This window comes from Boleophthalmus pectinirostris, unplaced genomic scaffold, assembly GCF_026225935.1.
Source record: "Boleophthalmus pectinirostris isolate CB_2022bp ecotype Guang Dong unplaced genomic scaffold, ASM2622593v1 HiC_scaffold_21, whole genome shotgun sequence".
Classification (NCBI taxonomy): Eukaryota; Metazoa; Chordata; class Actinopteri; order Gobiiformes; family Gobiidae; genus Boleophthalmus; species Boleophthalmus pectinirostris.
In genome coordinates, this window is record NW_026571175.1 from 8,424,307 (window position 1) to 8,437,135 (window position 12,829).

General features: G+C 35.6%; 1 protein-coding gene across 1 annotated transcript; it reads right to left on the reverse strand.

Moving 5' to 3' along the window:
* Positions 1 to 2,269: 2,269 nt before the first annotated feature.
* csnk2b (casein kinase 2, beta polypeptide) lies at positions 2,270 to 12,782 on the reverse strand. Its single transcript, XM_020939274.2, has 7 exons — positions 12,627 to 12,782; positions 12,099 to 12,179; positions 10,310 to 10,412; positions 9,825 to 9,940; positions 8,574 to 8,649; positions 7,464 to 7,653; positions 2,270 to 5,732 (listed from the first exon to the last, which is right to left on the reverse strand). Exons 2-7 carry the CDS (start codon positions 12,168 to 12,170, stop codon positions 5,642 to 5,644), a joined length of 648 nt encoding a protein of 215 aa, XP_020794933.1. The 5' UTR covers positions 12,171 to 12,179; positions 12,627 to 12,782; the 3' UTR covers positions 2,270 to 5,641.
* Between the last annotated feature and the right edge of the window lie 47 nt (positions 12,783 to 12,829).

Here is a 12,829-nt window from a genome sequence, read left to right on the forward strand (position 1 = left end):
AAGACTGAGCCAAGACTAAACTTGAACTAAACCAGGACTGAACCAGGTCTAAACCAGGACTGAACCAGGACAAAACCAGGACTGAACCAGGTCTAAACCAGGACTGAACCAAGACTAAACCAGGTCTAAACCAGGACTGACCCACCAAACCAGGACTGAGCCAAGACTAAACTTGAACTAAACCAGGACTGAACCAAGACCAAACCATGACTAAACCAAATCTAAACCAAATGTAAACCAGGACTGAACCAGGACTAAACCAGGACTGAACCAGGACAAAACCAGGACTGAACCAGGCCTGAACAAGGACTAAACCAGGACTGAACCAAGACTAAACCTGGACTAATCTAGAACTAAACCTGGACTAAACCAGGACTAACTTGGACTTAACTTGGACTAAACCAGGAATGAACCATGACTAAACCAGACTAAATCAGGACTGAACCAAGACTAAACCTGGACTAAACTAGGATGGTCAACATGGACTGAGGGATTATGGAGACATTCAGATCATGTCAACAAATATTTCTGAATTCAAGTGATTTTTAAATTTTCCTTTTTTGCAGTGTATGTGGCATTTGTGTTTGTTTGCCCCGTGCTGTCTGAGGAGCTCATGATTCATGAATGTGCTGTTTGTTTTGAGTTTGCTCAGAGTCATGTGAATGCCTCACACCCCTCATCCCAAAAGGATCTGTCATGAGTCTGTGTAATAGATGGGCTTGACTTTTTCATGATATTCTTTTTTTCTTCTTTTTTTTAGATTGACTAGTATATATGTGTAATATAGGAACTTTAATGTTGTTAGGAGCAGTTATGATTCCTTCTAACACACACAGAAGTTTTATTAGTACTGGTGTGTTAGTATTAGAACTGTGGTGACTGCAGGACTCGGCATGTGTACTCTGGAACTGCAGTACTGCACATTCAGGCTGTCCTCACTGTCTTCTAGTGGAGAGACTAATCTGAGGCTAGGTCTGTTTTCTAACTGATCTTATGTAATATTTTTCTAGATAATATTTTAAAATATACACAGAATTTAGATTTTTCATTATCTGTAAATCACAGTCATAAAAATTTAAGAAATAAACTCTATAGCTGCAGCTCTCAAGAAAACTCTGCTCTGCTCACTCCTGTTTAGCTGCACATACAACTGAAAGAGGTTTATTTTGCATTATTTTACTTTAATGTTAATTTCATGATGATTATTTATGTTTTTTATTCATTTGTCTTGTGACCTCATTGTGGTTCTTGCTCTGAAAATCACTTTGAATAACTTTGTGTATGAATTGTGCTATACAAATAAACTGCTCTGTCCCTGTTGCCATAGAAGTATAATATTATAATATGCATGCTGTGGGTTTGTCAATGGAAATATATGACTCACAGACAGGGACGAAGGAGCACAATACTGCCACCTTGTGATGGAAAAAATACGACATATGAGAGCCCTCTCCGGCTGTTTTCAGTTTGCCATTTACCTTGCACAAATTCCCCCCCCCCCCCCCCCAAAAAAAAAATAAATAAAATAATAATAATAATATATATATATATATATATATATATATATATATATATATATATATATATATATAAGTTTAAATGATTTGAAATACTTTTTGTAAGCTATATACTTAACCACCAACATTTTAGTTTGCAAATCTATAAGTCATTAGATTTTAATATTTAGGCTACACTTTAATATAAAACAAAAATTTAACTGCTAAGCTAAATCTTGAAATGTCTGGAATAATGTGTGGCCTCTTCATATTCTAAATTAGGAAAGAAGCTTCCTGTAGTATTTAGCAGACAATTTTAAAACTTTTTGACTGTGTGCATTGTGTCACCATAGTAACTTCTAAACATTCTGCCATGCACATACAAGTAGAACACCCCCAGTGTGATGTCACTGGTAAGTGTCAATATCATGGACCTGTTCAGGGATTTCAGAAAAAACAATTCCTTCCTGATTTCAAGTTTTTGAGAACATTTACCTATTCAAAAGATAAAAACTTTTGATTCAGTTGCTTATCTTCTGCAGAGGACTGTTGTCATTATTTAAAATCATTGAACACATATAGTTTGAAATAATTTGTGGTGTTTATGTGATTCTTTTAGGATAATATAAGCAAGTGCTGTACCTTCCTATTGGAAAGTTACACAATGAAACTTAAACATATATTTTCCAAATTGCCCAAAATTTCCAAAATTCATACTTTTTTCAGAGCTCTAAAGTATGGAGATTAGATTAAAAAAACAGCAACAACTAATGTGAAAAGAAAATATATGTTTATTAGAGGTTTCTGAATCCTGCCCACCCTCAACAACAGTACAGAGCAAATAGACGAGTTTAAAATGTAACAAATACACTTAGAAATCAAACATTTAACTTGTATATTATAGTATCAGATGACACAGAGGCGTCTGTCCAGATAATGCAGAAAGATTTTTTATAAGAAAGTAGAATTGGAGTGAGCAGGTTCAGATTGTCTATATAATTTTATATCTATGAGACACGGTCCACATCTGGCATTAGCAACTCTATCCCATCAAAAGTGGATTTATTTAAAGGCCCATATTACGCTATTTTCTGTTCTATGTTATGTTGTTTCCCCAGAAACATACCCAGAGTTGTGTTTTGTTTCATTCACACATTTTTAAAACACAAATCCTGCATATTTAGACTGAGTTCTTCTCTCAAACAGAAACACTCTATTCCATTTCATGATGTCATGTTGTAATACACAAAGGGCTCCACTGTGGTTTTAAAAATGCACCTTAACTGAAACCATTTCGATAATTTCAGCCCTGGAGTTGCCAATCTCTTCTGAACTAAAGGTAAGAGGCAGCTGTTAACTTGAACAGAGCATTTTGAGCTTTGGAGATGTAGACAGACTAATAATAAAGGATTACTCAAACTTGCGTGAATGAAACAAAGCACAACTCTGGGTATGTTTTTGACGAGGTAACAGCATTATAACATGGCTTAAAGCTCACAAGAATTCTTTATGTGTAATATAGAACCTTTAAGACATAAAAATCAGTTTGATCACAATAGAAGATTAAAGACATGATAAATTGGTTTAAGTTCTAAATACATAACGTGAATAAAAATAAAAAAAAACACTTAGAATGGGACAGTGCCAGAGGTGGACAGAAATCTCTTCCTTCTAACAACCCAGAGATACAAAACAAAAAAACTTCTTTGCAAATCACTGAAATTAGATTAATTTTGTAGCTAAAATGATGCTTACAAATTCATATTCATCCCTGTATGCAGTTCAACTTGGACAGCCAGATCAATTTTTTTAGTAGGTTGGTTTAAACTTCTTTCATGCAACTTATTATTTATTCAATTGCATATCATATTAATTCCACAGACTAAACTTGTTTGCTTTCTGTACTGGGCCCTAAAGTGGCTGGAGTTGACATCTCTGGCAATGACCAAAATGAACTGTTTCACCCAGTACTTTTTTTAATACTTAACCAAATGCCCAAACCAACTATTTGTACATACAACTTCTTTGGCTGTTCAGGTTATTCAAATTATACATTTTCAGTGACTTGCAAAAAATATATTTAAATAAACACACATTTCTGAGTTGAAAACAAAACTAAAGGGAAAGGGGATTGGGGAAGTTTTAGTTACCTTTCTTACAATGTCTTTTTGTTTTTTGACACATCGCATACCACTGCTTATATTAAATAGTAACAATGAATGTATTTATTGAATGAAAATCTTGGTTTCTATGTGTTTAAGGCAAATTCAACATATGTATTTGACCACTCTGAAATAAAAGACCAGTTGTGTTTGTGTGTAGGGTCGGCCTGAGTGCATGCATCAGGGAGAGGTCGCAAAATATAACATAGTAAGTAATATGTATTGTTGTACTAGTTAAATTCGGTTCAATTCTTTTTAGATTTCAATTAGAGTATAAATTGGTCTTAAAAAAAAAAACAAGAAAACTATTTTTGGTTTTCTTTTTTTTTTTAAAGTCTAAGTCATTCCAGTCTTGTTTAAATAGAAAATGTTCAAAATGCGAAAAAATGAATTGAATCAAGTCTTAATATTTTACAGAAATGTTTAAACAAATAGTACATTGTGTCACTAAGATGTAGTTGGAGTCCAAACATTAACTATGAACAAAACAAACTTGCTTCCCGGAGGTTGTGATGTCATCATTGCAAGATTTGTGTAGCCAATAAGCAGCACCAAAATATTTGAAGTCATAACAGCATATGCCCCTATCAGTTTTTAGCCTTTGTAAATTATCATACAAAAATCTCACATGTATGCACAAATTTTAAAGAGGGGGTATTGACTGCTAACACATGACGTATTTAGATCACCATGTTAGCTTTTATTATTTTGAAAATGTTATATTTATAGAAAACAACGCATTAACAGGATTCTTCCCTTTGCTCTACATGTTAAGTCACTCCCCCTTCAGAGCGCTATCACACTATCAGCACTTGCAGAATGACACTACTGCACATCGCATCAAGTTTGTCAAGTTGTTGTGTACAGTTTTATATCATGTTTTTGTATATTTATGGAGAATTTCTATGTGGGAGCATAGATGAAGTAGGCTAGAGGATGAAGCATTGGACAGACTCTTACAGTTAACCTTAAAGCGCGTTCAAATAGGTCTGTGATGAGATCGCTAAAATACTGAAACATGTATGCATGCCATCCAAAACCTCTTCCGACATATATTTGATGAGGGAACTAAATTATAACATGGTAGAAAGCTTAAAAAACAATACCCCCTCTTTGATGTCTATCCTGATGAACATTTAAATCTCATAATGATGACATAACTTCCCATTACCTCATATTTAACTTTGAAAAGATCTTATCTGGAAAAGTACAGCAGTATGCAAGATGAATTCCTGATTCAATGTTTATCAGCACATCTTAAACTCTTCTTAAAACAACAACAACAAGAAAAAAAACTTGTACATTTTCAAAAGATATAGTTTTAAATGGTCCATCGCTACAGCAACTGTCCTAATTTTTCATCATTCTGGGTGTAATCTGTATTAACTATTACTTTAATGTGTTAGGTGAATAGCCTTAACTTTAAAGATGTACTGTGTAACATTTCTGGTCAAGAGTTTGTGACCTTTGTTTTTCCCATGGAAATGTGATTTCTTTGCTAGGAATGTTCCACAGTATGGACAATAAAATTCCAATAATCACATAAATGCGCAATAGCCAAGCCAACGCCATATTGTGGAACATTTTAGGCATAGCACTAATAGAATTCATACCCTTGGTCAGAAAAATTCACAGTGCCATTTTAACTTCTGATTTTAAATATTTGTTGTCATTGTTACAAATTGCCCTTTTGAAATTCTCAAACCAAAGCACAAGAATCATCCACTGCCTGTGTCGTACAAATAATAACATTTCATATTTGCCTCACATCTTGAGCCACTCATCACCCTTGTGTTTGTGTGTTGTGTCTACGGAAATACCTGTTGTGTTCAACTGTTCTTGTGCGTGATGTTTAAATAATTCCTGTCCATCAAATGTCTGGTTCACACTTGTTTGCCCTAAGTCTAAAAACAGAAATAATACAGTCTTCTTGTGGGATTGAAGCTGAGGGTGTGTGAGCACCCTCAGGTGATGTGAGGACATCTAGCGAATGGCCTTGACCGGACTCTTGAAGCTGGACGCGGCCTGGAGCTGCAGCTGATAGGCCATGGGGTGGATCTTAAAGCCGTACAGCCTGAACAGGGACAAAAAAAAAAAAAAGTGGAATATTAGTTAAAAAAAAAAAAAAAAAGCTAAATGTAACATATTTGAGGTTGTGGTTTGTTTTGATTACACATTTGAGTAATCCTTTATTATTAGTCTGTCTATATTCCCAAATCTCAAAATGCTCTGTTCCACCTTCTGATGTCATGTAGCAGTAGTTACCAAGTTAACAGCTCCTTTTACCTTTAGTTTAATGGGGATTGGCAATTCCAGGGCTGAAATTAAATTATTCTAGTGCAGATGTATGGAGTTTAAAAACACAATGTCACATTCCTTGTATTACAACATGACAACACAAGGTGGAACAGAGTGTTTTCAGAGTAAAGAATTCAACCTAAATATGCAGGATTGATGTGGTAAAAATGTGAGAATGAAATAAAATGCAACACTGGGTATGTTTTTGATGAGGAAACAACACTATAACATAGATCAGAAAAGAAAGTAATGCAGGCCCTTTAAAGTTTGTTTTTAGTGCAAAGATGTGTGGTTTAACACAATACTCATACTATAAAATATGTAAATGATCAGACAGGCTGTACTGTATTATATGAACTCACATGTATCAGGAGCGCAGATGGGAGTTGCAGGTGCTTTTCTTAAAGCATTATTAAGATTTATTCAACACGTTTCAGATCCAGTGGCACTCGCTCATGCTTTGAACATGTTTTGTAATGCTTTAGTTTGGCTGTTGCCATCTGTCTGTTAAAACCAGTCCATAGTTCACTTATGTAATCCCCAGACATAGCTGCAATGGTTCAAGGTGGGTTCAAGAATGACTTTACTCAAATATCAATAAACAAAGCAGTATTTTGACGTTACAGACAATTGTAGGTGACTTAACACAGTATAAAAATGCATTGGGAATTTGTATAGTATAGTAGAAAATAATGCTACTTTTTCTGCATTGGTAATTTATTTGTAATAATTGTAAATCACATTTAATGTATTATGAAAAGCAGTAATGTTGGCAGCACTGAAAAAACATACTATATTTTATTTTATTTTATATTAGTAACCCAGTGTTTCCCATTCATTGATTAGACTATGGTTACCACCCCCCAGTTTACTTTTCACCTCAATTGTCAAAAAACTAACTGAGCAAAAAAATGGTAAAACAATATGTTTATGATAATACATAAAGATAAACATTGTTACTTCTAATCTGTTCTTTTTTTAATTCAGTAGAACACTGTTGGTACATATTTGACACAAGTCTCTTGGCATTTTTGCCACTTTTTGTTACTGAAAGTAGTTCAGACATTACAAGGTTTTCCTGTGGAACTGAGCACCCTTTTCCAGTATATAATATTATAATATTGTCTGTGCATTTGTACACACAGTTATATTCCATGTCAAATATTTATTTCAAACTAATCCTAATGATAGTCCTGAATTTTGGTGACAAATGTTCAAACCAAAGCCAGTGCTCTGTGGAGCTTGGGGGGGGGGCTACTTTCATCCATACAGTGGAAAATACAGCCACACCATATGTTCCACAGGTTTTGGGTGGTTTTTGGAGTCGCTGAAGCCAGGAAACCCTGGTTACTATGTCCAAGTTATTTCCCTTGTGGACCAAAAGTCACTACAATACAACTGATTTAAACCTATTCAATGCAGTGCAACGATTCAAGAATAGGTAAGTGATTTTTGTGCAATAATTTGTAAAAAAAATTTTGAACTCCTCATAATAAGCTGGCCTTACCGTGGCACAAACTGGTTGGCGGGTCTCTTGGGTCTGTACTCTGGGTGCACCATAAACAACATGTGAGGGAAGCCGGTGCCAAAGTACGCCCCGTCCGTGTGGTGGTGCCGGGATGACTTTGGGGTATAAACGTCCATGCACTTTGGGCAATACAGCTTCACCATGGCCTCCCCTGGAATGTCTGACAGCCCTGAGGGGAAAGGATGGGGTTTAGAGATAAAGGGAAGGGAATACAATATCTGTGTTATAACAAACTAGATCACAATAAGATATAGAATTTCCAATAGATGCGATTTAGTTAAATAGTTCTTGTTTTTTTGGTTATTTATTAGGATCACCATTAGCTGTACCTGACAGCCAGCAAATCTTCCTGGGGTACTTTATGAAATAAAAGCTGTAAAGTATTTTTTAACAAAGACATGTCTTAAAAACTATATAATAATAAGAATTAATAAACAGTTTGCATGAATTTCCATTACAATTTTTAAAGCTTAAACATTGTGTAATTCGGTGGGTAATTCATCCCTGCATAAATGCATGATTACAACATTATTTAATCCCAAATTCAAATAAAATTAACATTTCATCCATATCCATAATTATATACAAGACATGCAAGAGATATTGAGAGGAGCTCAGGGAACTTAATTTGTACCAATTTAAATATTATGTCCACGCATTTACCCAGAAGCATTTTGGTTTTTTTCTTTAAAGCTGAACGAGACTTGTAATTTTGTGTTTTCATTTTTAATTTAGTGTCCGCAGTAGTCCATGGAGAAAGATGACTTTAATGCTATACTGTGGAACATTTCAAGCACAGCAATGACATCTTCATGGCAGCAGAAAGGTTACACAGTGCATCTACACCTATCGTAGTTTGACTAGAAAATGAAGTAACAAACTAATGCCTGTATATCAAAATATTGTATATGTGTTAGTAAGATGGACATTTTAGGAGGCAAGATTACGACGATGGTATGACTTTTTCATTTCATTGAGCATGTTATTTTTGTTCAATAAAACTTTCTTTCAGTGGTGATTTCACAGTTGTTAATATTTGACCTAAACGTAAGCATAGTGCAATGGCATTTCATACTGATGTTGACTCACCGATGGGGAGCATAGGCTGATTCTCACAGTAAACTCTGGGGCAGTAGCCGAAGTCACCCTGTTGATACTTCTCCAGCTACAGAATGAGAGAAAAGAACAGATTTGATAAAAACACATTTCTCAAATACCATACTTTTGATTAAAGCCACAAAAATCTAGTGTTATCTGTGGTCTCACTGTGAACAATAAGTAGCCGAGACTTCACCTTTCAACTATTTGCCTAAATCATTTTTGTAATGTAATGTTTTTAGTTTTGCACAGACATTTGGGTGTACATTCTACTAACTGATGTGATGTCACCAGATATGACCTAAACTGCACTCACAAGACTATCACTCACCAAGTACACCATGCAAAAAGTACTTTTTTTCTTGGATACAGATTAAACTCATGATCATAGACTGTAAAAATGGATACAGCTATCTCATTAGTCACTGCATTCAAAATAGGAAGTGAGCTTCTGGCTCCATCGGCTCTGGCTCCAATACACTTTGTATTGAAAAAAACACCACTCCTCTTTCTGTAAATGCTGCCATCATGCTTGTCATTTTAGTCTTAAAATTTGTATTAACATGCTCTGCATGATCCTGGAGTTTTATTTCGCCATTTTGTCCCTAAATGGAGATATGAACATTAATAAACTGACAAATCAGGTGCCTTCTTTCCCCAAGTTCACACCCACTAGCATTAGTAACAGGTGTGACAGAGTTGCCAAGAGCCCGCTTCCTGCAAAAACAGTGGTGCAGGCGGGAAGGCATCACTCCTCATTGGCTCTTTGGTTGCCATGATACTCGAGGTTAGAATTCTGAATATTGAACTCTTCTCCAAATTTGCAGCGTATAACTGCAAGTATCAATGAGCTTCATTTGACTGGAGCCAAATGCTATGGGTGACGTCACACTCACTTAGTCTGCTTCTTAATACAATCTATGCTCATGATTCCTGCCAAGATCTTCAGCTGGATAACTGAACTTCTTCTCCTTGTTGTCCCAAGTAAATCCATACAATCTAAATACAATGATAAGTCCACTAATCCACCATCGACCAATTAATAGACTAAAGTACCAAACTCCATTTTTGACAATATAAAGCTGCAGTGGCAAGAGGCTGTATTTAAATGATCTATGGTCTTACAAATGAACTATGACATCTGTTACCACTAAGCAAAGAAAAAGTGGCCTTACTATATTTATTCCTTATCTGCTATGGGCAAAAATAGCTGATTTATTTGGTAATGAAACCAGTTTGTACCATTTGGGCGATGCCTCGGTTTGTGAGGATGTACCGGGCGTGAATCAAACCATACAACATCTCTGCTGCCTGCTCAATAAGATCACTCTGGTTTGGATTGTCCTCCAGCTCCTCATCTGAAATCAAAAATAGTTCCAGAGGAAAAAGAAATTTCAAAAGTACAGGAAACACCAAATTACAAGTGTAAACAAAGAAAAAAAAAGTAAAAATAGAAAGCATTAATGCCACAGAATACAGGAAATGATGTATTAAATTCTAGCTAACTGGAATGACTGTTCTGAGTGCCTTATTGGCCACAGACTTCAAGGCACTAATACAATATGTAAAATAAATGAAGATTTTTAAAAAGTGAATAATTTTTAAAGTTAATGGCAGCTCTAACACCTTTACTACAATGCTGTGTAAACACTACACAATAAAATGCACTGTCCCATCAGTCCACTCTAACATTTGTGTTGATAATCTTATTTTCCTTGTGGCCAAACCTGGTTCAAGGTCCAGGATCATGTCCAGAGCCTGTCGATAGTGAGGGACCTGCTCGTTGAGGCCCGTCAGGTTAAATTTATCCTGAATATAGTCTTCATCCACCTGGAAATAAACAAGAACAGACAGAACACTTGGTGGAGACAATATCGGTTTTCAACAATCTGGTCTCATAATTTCAGCAAGAAAGTAGAATGAAGTGCTTTTATAAATACAGAAGTGTTTCCCATTAATAGAGTAGGCTATGGTGGCCCCCCTGGTCTATAAGACTGTACAAAAATTGTGATACTAAATGTACTTTATGCTTCTAGTAGGGCTGGGTGATATGGATCAAAAAATATATCTCGATAAATTTTGCTATATCTCGATATACGATATATATCTCGATATCTGTACAGGAAAAAATAACCCCCTAAAACGGAAAACTGCAAAATATGCCAAATTCCACAAGGTCCTTTTTTTTTTTTAAAATTAAAGTGTAAGAGGTCGGCAGTTCATATAGGAACATTTAAGATTACAAAAACCCCTAATTACATAAATAATAATTGAACTGTTAAATAAAAGAAATAAAACATACTTCCTTTGTTTCATTCATAAATAAAACAACTCAACACATGCTCATCTTTGCATTAACTCTGTTATCCAAACCATAATCATGACCATGAGCTCATTTAGCAGAAGAAGCTCAGAATGTTCCTTATTTTAACAGATCCATGTTCCTGACCAGCAGTAAGGAGCTCTGAGGTTTCTCACAATCCACTGCAGATCAAACCCAACGTTTCCAAACACTTTTGTACAAGTTACACTGCAACAGATTATTCATTAAAATCTTCTGCATAAATAGAATTTACATTACTAAACATTACAATATATATAGCATAACAACTCAAGAGCCACATCAGCCCGTTTGAGATTATAGTGTTAATTTTTATTTTTTTTTTTGCAGCTTTGCGCAGACTTGTTTACGTTTTACAGAAACGAAACTTAAAAAGCGCATGGCTAATTTGCATAAACAGCGCACTCCACGTGCTGCTCATGGGATTCAACTTATTTTGGACTAAAGGACACGAGGTGGAATATGAAATGTGTTGCTGATGGCCTTGTCTGTAAATGGTGGAAAAGGTTCGTGGTGCTTGAAGCTTTTCACTGGCAGCAACTTTCGGCGTTCACGGCGATAGTGAGGAGTAAAGGAGACATGAGCGAACAAAATCAGGGAGGCGGGGGCGCGCGGGCGGCCACAGAGAAGACAAACAAGCGAAGCGGCGAAATCAAAATTGAATATAACCATTATATCGATATGTCCGAATTCATATCGAGTTTTTTAAAAAATCTCGATATATTAAAAATCTCGAGATATCGCCCACCCCTAGCTTCTAATACAGTCAAAAACATACAGAAGTAATTCTTTTTCATGAATTTTTCGATCGAAGGGGGTATACTCCAAAAAATGTATTAAATAAAATGATTCATATATATTGATTGCTTGTGCCACCATGTATGAACCACTATGTTAACTTGACCAAACAACACATCCGTGAGTTTCAGAATAATGCAAGAATTAGAGATTTGCCATAGGGATTACCACTTTACAACAACGTACCATACATTTTCAAGAAATTGAAACCCATGAATTGATATCAAGCAACCATAATAATCCCATAACAAAACAAATACATGTACAAGAACTTGCATGATCAGTCTAATGTTTTTTTCTGAAAATGTTGAGTTCATATTAAATGTTTAATAAATGAATGTTATAAATTATAATGTAATCTCTAAGGCTGGACTCACCTCGCAGAAAAACTCATTCCCTCTGAGTCCACAAAACCAAGAAATCCACGACACTTCTTCCGAGCTGCTCATGTCTGTGACCTGTAAACAGATTCACTTCATAATCAGATTAGAGAATTCATTTAATAAAATCTAAACGAAAGACCTACAAGAGATAAAAGTAGATGACGCTGTAAGTACTTTGCATGCGCTGATGCTAAGCTAACGTAGCTAGCATCACAATGTCAGCATTGACAATATCCGTCCTCTTTCCAATCAGACACAGTATTTTAAAACTCATGCTTCTCGTACAGATATTGCACTACATTCGAAGCCATAATCTAGTCAAGAAAGACCAAACATTTCATGTTCGGGAAGAATAAATATAAAAACCGGCGTTAGCATTTAGGCTACATACAGGCTAGCGGCTAAAGACTCCAATATGGCGCATCATTGTAAAGGGCCAAACAAACAGCAGCGCTTATCTTAGCTTCTTGCATGTTCCGTTGCAATTTCGACCGTAATATACAAATGATAAAATTGATGTACCTGTGTTTATTATTTGATCCACCTGGAGAATGCAATAGTCTCGTTTTAAGCGTGTTTTTGTGTAAATAAAATGGACACCGCCTGGACACAGGGAGATTCTTCTTTGGAGGTTTTCTTTAATGATGCTGAAGAGGAAACACTGAACTCCTGCTGCCCTCTTCAGGGAAGTGAGAACAACTAAATCAAATCCGCCAATGTTTTTC

Bases quoted from the DNA above. Each gene is read 5' to 3' on its own strand.
- csnk2b (XM_020939274.2), bottom strand. From the start codon at position 12,170: ATGAGCAGCTCGGAAGAAGTGTCGTGGATTTCTTGGTTTTGTGGACTC. The intron at 10,413-12,098 runs GTGAGTCCAGCC...GTTTATTTCCAG, and splicing joins GGAATGAGTTTTTCTGCGAG to GTGGATGAAGACTATATTCA. The intron at 8,650-9,824 runs GTACAAACTGGT...CTCATTCTGTAG, and splicing joins ACCGAGGCATCGCCCAAATG to CTGGAGAAGTATCAACAGGG.